The sequence below is a fragment of the Impatiens glandulifera genome, chromosome 6, assembly GCF_907164915.1.
Source record: "Impatiens glandulifera chromosome 6, dImpGla2.1, whole genome shotgun sequence".
NCBI lineage: Eukaryota > Viridiplantae > Streptophyta > Magnoliopsida > Ericales > Balsaminaceae > Impatiens > Impatiens glandulifera.
Genome location: NC_061867.1, coordinates 4,745,551 through 4,756,385, shown reverse-complemented (window position 1 = coordinate 4,756,385; position 10,835 = coordinate 4,745,551). Strand labels below are relative to the sequence as shown.

General features: G+C 25.9%; 1 protein-coding gene across 1 annotated transcript; it reads right to left on the bottom strand.

Annotated features, from left to right (window-relative positions):
* Positions 1-325: 325 nt before the first annotated feature.
* LOC124942971 (F-box protein CPR1-like) lies at positions 326-4,031 on the bottom strand. Its single transcript, XM_047483538.1, has 6 exons — positions 4,027-4,031; positions 2,799-3,936; positions 2,633-2,668; positions 2,267-2,338; positions 2,137-2,160; positions 326-550 (listed from the first exon to the last, which is right to left on the bottom strand). Exons 1-6 carry the CDS (start codon positions 4,029-4,031, stop codon positions 326-328), a joined length of 1,500 nt encoding a protein of 499 aa, XP_047339494.1.
* Positions 4,032-10,835: the final 6,804 nt, after the last annotated feature.

Below are 10,835 nucleotides of genomic sequence, written 5' to 3'. Positions count from 1 at the left end.
TTGGCCCACATATATCATAAGACACCAAATCTAGTAATTATAACTTTCTTTATTTAGGTTATCCAAATGACACTTGTTTTTGTTTTCCAACCAAATAATATGGACATCTCTTTAAGTGCACATTTGAAAGCCCACCTAACACATTTTTCTTAGCCAACATAGCTAAGTCTTTCTCGCTAATATGAATCAAATGTTTGTACCACAACTCAGAAGAAGAATCGGTTTCATAAGTGTTGTTATACCATTTAGATATTTTGGAACAAACAATGTACAAATTCAAAAGTCTCTTATATTTAACAACAACCATTGATCCCTTTGTAAGTTTTCATTCCCAATCAGAAAAAGAATTATAGAAGTCTTCATCATCCAATCTTCCAACTGATAAAAGATTGAAGTAAATATCAGGAATATGCTTAACCTCTTTTAGAACATAAGTAGTGTCATTGACCATCTCAACACAAACATTACCAATTCTAACCATTTTAGCTTGATCATTATTACCCATATGATCAATACCAAAATCACCAACCTTATATGAGAAAAATATTGTCTGGAGCAAGAGTAAAAGCATCACTAACCACAATCCAATTCATCTCATCACAAGACACGTTAAAATTCTCAACATCATTAAAAAAAATAATAAGAAAATCATAAAAAATAACAACATCATCATGATTTTTATCTTTTTTTTTGTAATTGGGAGTAATGGTTGTGTTTTAATTTTCTTCTTGTTCTCCTTTTTAAATTAAAAACAAATTTTATTGATACGGCCCTTAGGCGGTTAGGCCACAATGATGACACTCAATGTTTGTCCACTTATTAAAATCCCACGAAATTTTCTACGATTAATTAAATCTCACCATTTAATTCTCTCCTAGATTCTGTTATCAAGACCTCGGGTTATAAAGAACAATCTTGTGTCTTTTTCTCATATCTTCATTCAACACATAATTTTTTACTAAATTCATTGAAAGAATGCCATATAGAGCAGAATTGTATAAAATTATTATAAAATTCTCTCATTAGTTAGGTAGAGTACAAGTAAACATAATCCATGTATCTCGTCATCAAAGTTGAGTTTCATTCTTTTTAATTGATTAATAATTCCCACAAAATTATTCAAGTGGTCAGTCATCGGAGAATCAACATAATACCTTAAGGACATCAATTGTTTTATCAAAATCATCTTGTTATTACCCATCTTTCTCTTATACAATTATTCAAATTTAGTGTAAAGAGCATGAGCATCAATAATATAAATCACATGGTTCTTGCTTTTCATTTAGTAGGAATTAAACTATGGGTCATCCCACATTTGAATCAATTTCTCTTTATTGAATCAATTTCTCTTTTTGAATGAGACTTTCATCTTGAAGAAAGGATATCCAAAGACAACCCATTCCAAATTGCATTTCCAATATCTTCTACCTTCTTGGTTTTCATGAGTAGGAATTAAACCTTGGGTCATCCACATTTTAATTTTGAATCAATTTCTTTTTTGAGGATGGATCTAAAGATTAGAGTTAGGATAGACTTCATTAATGTAATGTCAAACTTTAGCTTTAATTCTTCTATTTGGACAATATCAAAATTCACTACATTCAAAGATGAAATTAGAAGAAGTAGATTGATGTTCTATTTTTATTTTATCTCTCTCTATATATAATTTATTAAATACAATGTTATTTGTATAAATAATTAAATGTTTAACTTTCAAATTATATTTATAATGAGTTTTTAGATAAACTTAATTACTCAGATTAAATAAGTATTTTATTGATCATGAAAAAAATAATAATGTTAACATGATAAATTTTAAAATTTGTACATTCAATCAAACAAAAATAAAAATATTTTAAATATCAAATAGATAATTAAGTTGACATTTATATCAGTTATGAAGATGACAATTAAGTTAGAGAATTATATAATAAATTAAAAAATGAGATTCTATTGGTTTAGAATTAAATATATATATATATATTAAAGAAGTTATATGAAAATAATTAGAAAATAAAAAATTTATGGAATAAAATATAACAGGAAATTATAAAAAGATTAAGGGCTAAATATGGATAGATTAGGACACATGCATTGAAAAAGAAAACATTGTTTTTTCTGGTGGGCTTAACCCACCTCATCCCATGACAGTATTAGTCTCTGAGTGACAGTAAGAAAAACATATTCTCAAATGGTAAAATATATTAGTCTCTGAATGACAGTAAGAAAAACATATCTCACATATTCTGAATGCCAAAGCCATCACTTGAGCTCTTAGATTCCCATATCTCACATTTCCAAGATTCATTGCCAAAGCAGTCATTTTACAGTCATCTCTCTGTTAAAAAAACACAAATCTTGAATTAAGAGTCAAACCACTCCTCTATCTTGGTTCATGTTGTCTCAATATCAATCATATTCTAAAACCGGGACTTGTATAAGACAACATTTGAGCATATTTGGAAATACTTTTGTTATGATCTTATTTCATCCACATGATAAATATGACATAAAATGTGTTTTCAAATAATGCATCGTCACAATTAGATTTATATCAATTAACAATTGAAAAAAAAAAGAGCAAATACATTTGTATACAGAGGAAAATACATATATACCTTGTAGGAATTACAGAACCAACTTGAAACCCTTTGATAGGAAATTTTTCCTGCAAAACCCAAAATAAAATTTGGAGATTAAAAAGAAACCCATTTTGGATTTGTAAATAAAATTTAACATATATCTATTTACTCACATATTCGTGTTGTTTCTTTTCGATGATTCTTAGCATTGTTTACAGCTTCTGGAACATTGAAAGAGACTAGACTTTCCAAACAAGTGACTACTTCAAAGATTTGGTCCGTGTCATGATCCCTAATACATTCAAGTTCCCTAACACCTTCTTCAAGTGCCTGTTGTTCTAAATTATACCAAACCAGGCACTCAAAATCAATGTTCAAGAGTACTTTCTTACCACATTTTGAATAAGCAATAGTTTTCACCATGTGAAAAGGGTCAGAAAAACATGATGGTGGTAGTGTAATAATTTTAGTCCAATGTTCATTTTTCCCACCATATTCCTTTAGCACATAAACGTCCACATTCATTGAGCAGTAATGACAACTTACAGAAAGACATCCTCCTAAAGTATTCAAATATAAACAGGATAGAGGACCTGGGTTGTATTTCGGATGTGGAATTATTCTGTATTTCTCTGTCCCCATATCAAAGGCAACAATCAAACTTTTACGTTCCAATTGTGATTCCACAGTTGGAATAGTTGAGATCCAATGCATAGCTCCTCCGGCTATTGAATCACTGGTTCCGCAAGAGTTCGGATAGTGACGAAATTTTTCCGGCTTATGCCACAAATTAGTTTTCAAACTATAAACTTCAATCTCGAAATTGATGAAATCTCCATTAACATCTGTTTTAAACACCACAAGTCTCACCACCTTATAATCATCATTGATTCTGTTGTAACCGAATCCGCAAGTATGCTCTTGAAAAATGTCAGGATGTTCTGTCATCTGAAGTGGTGAGAAAGGGAGTTGTATAGACTTCCTTGTGGATGGATTCCATATATAGAAAATGTCCATGGAAGTTGACATGCAGACTAATCCATTACTGGTGCCATGGAGTATGGACCCATCCTTAAACCTAAAAGGACTGTAATCGACTATAGTCGGAGGAAGATCGTGGTCATCGATGAAATCAAAATTCAAACGGCAAAGATACTCATCCCACATGAAGAGACTAAGGTTGTCCTTGGTTTGAACAGATCGGTTCAGATGCAATTTGATAAAATATGGGCTAGTGATTAGGGCAAGCCAAAATTTAGATACACACCTTGAACGGAGAAGACACTTAACAGGCAATCGAGAGAGAATGTCTGTTACAATCTCATCCGGCAGCAATGGAGACATCATGGACAAACTGAAAAACCCAGAAAGAAATGAAAAACATAATCTTTTAGAATGTAACCTAGATTATATATGATGATAACAAAAGGAAAAAATCACTTACATCATGGCGAAATAGTAAGAACAGAGCAATGTTAGTGGTGGTGGAAGAGAAGAGAAGAGAAGTGGAGTGGTGAGAAAGTGAGTATGAGGGATTTGTTTAGATAGAAAACAAATATTTTTTCATCGGTTTCTCCGGGAGGACAATTAGGTCATTTCTCATAATTGAGTTAAAATGCATCCTAACAAATTTCAATTTAAGTCACGGGAATGACAGTTTAAATTAGGGTTTTACAGCTGGAAATATTTTTTTATTATTACACTGATCATTTTTAACACGTGTAATCGTGCATGAAGACCCATTGAATCTACCGCACAGTGTTTTGATAAATTCACATTATCAATTTAATAGGAATAGTATAACGAATAAATTTGAATGGTTAATAATATTTTTAGTTATTAGGATAAAATACCGTTTTTATTTTAAAATGAAACAATTAAATCACTAATTTAATCAATTGTTTTATAAATTAAAATATTAAATTATTCATATTTAATAAATTATTATATTAATAAAAATTAATATTAATATATATATTTAATATTTATTTTATTACATTATAAAATTTATTTCAAATAAATTAAATTAAGAAATTATTTCATTTAAAAAAATTATATTAATTTTATTAAATAAAAATAAATTCACAATATAAATAAAATTAAAATTAACTATATCATCTAATATAATATTTAAATTTTAAATACTTCAAATAAATAAATAATTATACAAGAAAATAAAGTTTAATATATTTAAATAAAAAATATTAATTAATTTATAAAAATATCATCTAGATTAAATATTTATAAAATAATTTATTCAATTTTTTTAGTATAAACTACCTCTAAACAATTTTTTAAATAAATATTCAAATAAATAAATTATTTTATTTAAAAATTCATATTAATTATATTAAACAAAAATAAATTTATAATATAATAAAACTATAACATATTATATTATTTAATATAACATTTAAATTTTAATAGTAAGTAATTTATAAAAAAAATTATTCATTTAAATTTTAATTTTTTTTTATTAATGAAAGTTTATATTAATATATATATATATATATATATATAGTTTTTTAATATTTATATTATTATATTTTAAAATTAGTTTTAATAAAAATTAAATTATTTAATATATAAAAATGTATTAATTATAATATATATTATACATAAGAGGGAATAATAAGAAGAAAAAAATTAAAAACCTATTTTCTTTTTATTTCAATCAAACAAAAGTTATTAAAACACACCATATCAAAATCAAAGTAACTCTAAAAGTAAATGACTAATTATAAGAATTCTAAAGGATTATTTATTTATATTTGAATTTTGAATATCATTTTTCAAATTAATTTATCACATTTTTAAATGTAATGTCATTTAAAAACGATTTGAATATATTTTAAAAAAATTAAGTATTATTTTCGAGAGTAAAGCATTTTAATTTGTAAATATTTGTTTGAGTAATTAAAATGTGTAATGTTAGAAAATATTTGAAAAAAATTGAATAAAGAAAGAATCTGTATTAATATTTTTTAAAATTTTATAACGGCATAATTTTGTATATGGTCTACCGAGTATAAAGGTATTTTAGTTTTAAATTGATCGTTTTCTTAATATGATTTAAATATTTTAAAAAATGTGTAATATGTGAATAATTGAAAATATTAAAAAAAAATTGTTATATTATTTATATAAATATGATAAATTAATTACTAAAATAAAATAGTATGATAAATTAAAAAGACAAACTTTAATTAATTTGTATGAAATTATTAAATTACTTAAATTATAATAGCTAATTTAATTTGTCATAATTTAAAGTTGAAGTCTCCATAGTTAAAACGATTCAAGTTCGAATATAAACTTAACTATTATTTTCAAAACCCCGGGTCACTTTTATCCTCAGTTTATTTTAATTGACATTATTTTATTTTTATATAATTGTCATCTTAGAGTGTTAACTTAATTCTAGAAATTAATATTATTTTTATATTAAATTGATCTTCCTCCACATTCTCTTTTGAACTTCTCCTCCATTTTCTTATTTCATCTTCTCTTTAAAATAACTGTATTTTAGTTTTAAATTGATCATTTTTTTAATATGATTTAAATATCTTAAAAAATGTGTAATATGTGAATAATTGAAAATATTAAAAAAAATTGTTATATTATTTATATAAATATGATAAATTAATTACTAAAATAAAATACTATGATAAATTAAAAAGACAAACTTTAATTAATTTGTATGAAATTATTAAATTACTAAAATTATAATAGTTAATTTAATTTGTCACAATTTAAAGTTGAAGTCTCTATAGTTAAAAACGATTCAAGTTTGAATATAAACTCAACTATTATTTGAGATTCAAACCCAGGACACTTTTACCCTCAGTTTATTTTAATTGACTTTATTTTATTTTTATTTAATTGTCATCTTAGAATGTTAACTAAATTCTAGAAATTAATATTATTTTTATATTAAATTCATCTTCCTTCCCATTTTCTTTTGAACTTCTCCTCCATTTTCTTATTTCATCTTCTATCTTCTCTTTCAAATAACTGTATTTTAGTTTTAAATTGATCGATTTTTTAATATGATTTAAATATCTTAAAAAATGTGTAATATATGAATAATTGAAAATATTAAAAAAAATTGTTATATTATTTATATAAATATGATAAATTAATTACTAAAGTAAAATACTATGATAAATTAAAAAAGACAAACTTTAATTAATTTGTATGAAATTATTAAATTACTAAAATTATAATAGTTAATTTAATTTGTCACAATTTAAAGTTGAAGTCTCTATAGTTAAAAACGATTCAAGTTCGAATATAAACTCAACTATTAAAGATTCAAACCCCGGGGACACTTTTACCCCTCAGTTTATTTTAACTTACATTATTTTATTTTTATTTTATTGTCATCTTAGAGTTAGAGTGTTAACTGAATTCTAGAAATTAATATTATTTTATATTAAATTCATCTTCCTCCACATTCTCTTTTGAACCCTCCGTCTCATCCGTTCGAGTTCGCTCGCTTGTCTGCACCTAGGTTCCTCTATTGTTCTATTTACCTATTTCAACCACTCTTTTCCCAACCGACAACTCATTGTTTATTTTTATATCTTGTTAATTTTTAAATATATACTTTTGAGTTAATTAATTAATTAAATATTTTTGAAATTAATAATAATAATGATGATGGTGAATAAATAAATTAACAGATATAAATATATTCTTAAAAATATATATTAAATTATAAATATATATATATATATATATATAAATAAAGAGAGAAAAAAATTAAATTATAAAATTTATTATTTGAATTTTTACTCAAACTAATTAATTCTCTTTCTTGTTTTTTTCTTCTCTTTATTTTTCAAAAATCTAAAAATTTAATGTAATAAATTAATGAGAGAATATTTTTTAATCCAATTATATATAATTAATCATTATTTAGTATAGTTTAAAATCATAGTTATTAATATTTTTTAAAAGTCCATCTATATTGATTAAAATTGTTTGAGCACAAAAAAACATAACATGATAAGAAAAAGATAAATAAAAATAAAAAAATAAAAACGTTGGTGGTTATGTTATGGAGCTAGTAAATATTTGAGAAGAACAATTAACTTCCCGAGTTTCAGAATGAATCTAAAAAAACATCATAATAATATCATTATAATTAATACACATGAGACGACTACTATCAATGAAAGTTCGACGATTTCTCTTCAACTAGATAATCCACTAAAAATTAATTGGGATGGTATAACCTAATTATTTATGTCTTTTATATTAGACGCATCAATCCAAAATTCCCAACAACTACCCAAAGACTCGGATATCACCCAATGAATCACAATGATACTACACAAAAGACTCTAGATACTATTCACCCCTCGATAATGCAAAAATAAATAAGTTGTTGATTCAATCTCCTCATGATACATACGACTAACCATAATACAACATTTTTTCATTCACATAGCTGTCAAACTCGCGAGTTAACTCGTGAACTCGTTCAAGTTGACGAGTCAACTCAAGCAAAACGATTCAAGAGTAGGGATGACAACGGGTACCCTACCTGACGGGTAGTGAAGTACCCATCCCCGAACCCGATTTTCATTACACTATCCGACCCCGAACCCGACGGGTGTCTCTACTTCTATATCCATCCCCGATTCGTCGGGTACCCGATCTCTGACGGGTACCCCATTACCCCGATTAAATTTACTTATAAGATTATAAAGTTTGAAGAAAAAAAAACACACCTTTCATAAATAATTTTAACATTAGTAATATCAAAATATTAAAAATAAAAATAAAACTATTACTTACCTACCTCATAATTTTTTTTAAATGTTGAAGAAGATAAACTAGAGTGGAGAAAAAGTAGAATAAACATTGAAAAAAATAGAGATTGAATATGAAAAATTATAAGAGAGAGTAATATTTTGTTATTAAAATAAAAATTGAAGTTATGTAGAGAAATATTGTTTTGGGAATATAAAATAATTAAAGTTGGAGTGTAGTGTATTTATGACTATGGTTGGAGTGAAATGTGGATAAAATCAAATTAAATGATACATATTTATGATACATTTGCAATGATGAAGCATTTTTGAAAAAGTCACACATTAAACTTATAAAAATAAATTAATAATATTAATATAACCGGGTATCGGGTTTGGGTTTCGCACACTCCCCATCCCCGACCCCGTACCCGACCGGGTACCTTCTCCTTCTCCCTCTCCCTATGCCCGACCCCGATTTAAAATACCCGAACCCGACTATCGGATACCCACGGGTATCGGGCATACGGGTACCCATTGCCATCTCTATTCAAGAGTTTAAAAACTCGGTCAGTAGTAAAATCAATTTGAAATCGCGAGTTAATACCGTATACTGTGAACTCGTCAAACTCGTTTAAATCGGTAACATCGACCCGATTTTTGTATTTTTAGCTATTCTCCTCTCTTGTTGAATGCTCATCTATTCTCTGAAGACTACATAGTTAGATTCTTCAAGCTACAATCATTTGTCAATAATAGAATGTGAAACAAGAGATCGTTAGTAAATGAACAAAATCAGAAAAAATGAAGGAAAAAAAGTGAAAGTAAAAAGAGGCAACAATGGAGGAATCAATGAGAGAAAGTAAAAAGAGGCAACAATGAGAGAGAACAATGGAGGAGAGGCGTATTTGGAGGCCGCCATGAGAGAAAATATAATTGGAAAGGAAGCAATTAGGGTTATCCTATTAAATAATATATATATAATAAATTATCTGGAAAGATAAAATAATTTAATTATTAATTTTTATTTTGATGAGTTAGTTTATAATTGATTTATTTTTATAATGTAAGTATTTAGTTTTTATATTTTAATTTCATTTTATGATATTTTATATTATAATAATTTAACAACAAATATTTTAAATATAATAATTATGATACATAAATTTTAATTATTTATAATAATATAAGTTTCTTAATATATTGATTAATTTTTAATAATAATCAATTATTTATCTATATTTAGATGAATTAATTTTATTTTAAATTAATTATTTACTTTTATGTAAATTCTTACGATTTTGCGTAAACTCTCGATTTTACGAGTTTATTATACGTAAACTTTCAATTTTTCGTAAACTCTCGATTTTACGTAAACTCTCGATTTTGACAGCCTTGCACATATTATCCGTAAAAATTCCATCGCAAATAATGCTCCATCCAAAGAACGAGATATTGGTTGGAATATTTGACTCCTAAAGTTTTTCCCAACAAAAATTATATGAATTCATCTTAGCAAAAAACTTGTAATAATACCCCACATAAAAACTATCAATGTCTTGCCAACGCATACTATCTTGTTCAGACAGAGACACTTGTTTGTGTCCTACCAAAAGTAAAATTATATTATGAGACAAACTCTCCATAATGTTTATTCTTATATCTAATTCGGCTAGTGAAACCACTTGATCCATGATCAAACATGTCCTTAACTGTGTGACTTCTACGTATAACAATGGAAGCAAGCTCAGGATGTGTCGTAACTAGACTTTTGATACAACACCAATTGTCGTCCAAAAAACCGATTGAAAATCATCCCCACAATGAATCCAGATTGCTCACGAAAACTATTCCACATAAAATAAATTTCATTCCAAATGCTACACTCTGTTGGATAATTAGACATTTTTGTGAACCAACCAGACCAATCGTAGTCATACTTACATTTGTTCATCGATGCTCAAAGACTATTCGGGTTCTGTTACAAATCTATAACACTATTTTAAAATAGCCTTATTAAAGTAAATCAGATCTCGAATATTTAAACATCCTTGATTTTTAAAACATTTAACTTTATCTCAACTAACTAAATGTTAAAACGATGAGTTTGAGGATCCCCTTATAAATTTACACATTATTCTCTCCAATTTTATCGCTAAATTTGTGAGAATAATGAATAATGAAATTATATATACGTGGAGATGAATCATGATTATTAATATTTTTTAATATTATAATAATTTAGATAGAATAAATTAACGGAGAGAACATGATATAAGTAATTAATTTTTTTAACATGAATTACCAATTAAGTTGACCAATTCATCTATTATCAATTCAATATTGAAGTATTAGTCATTAAAATTATATAAGTGGAGAAATCTTGTTAAAATGTGTTTAACTTCGTTCAATTACTTTTTAAAATCATAGTTTATTTTTAAACCCTTCAATTATTACCCTAACTTTAGTATAAGACATTTATGGTGAAAAAACT

Bases quoted from the DNA above. Each gene is read 5' to 3' on its own strand.
- LOC124942971 (XM_047483538.1), bottom strand. The intron at 2,339-2,632 runs GTAATTCCTACA...TTTTTTTAACAG, and splicing joins AAGGGTTTCAAGTTGGTTCT to AGAGATGACTGTAAAATGAC. The intron at 551-2,136 runs GTGGGTTAAGCC...CTCTTGCTCCAG, and splicing joins TAATACTGTCATGGGATGAG to ACAATATTTTTCTCATATAA.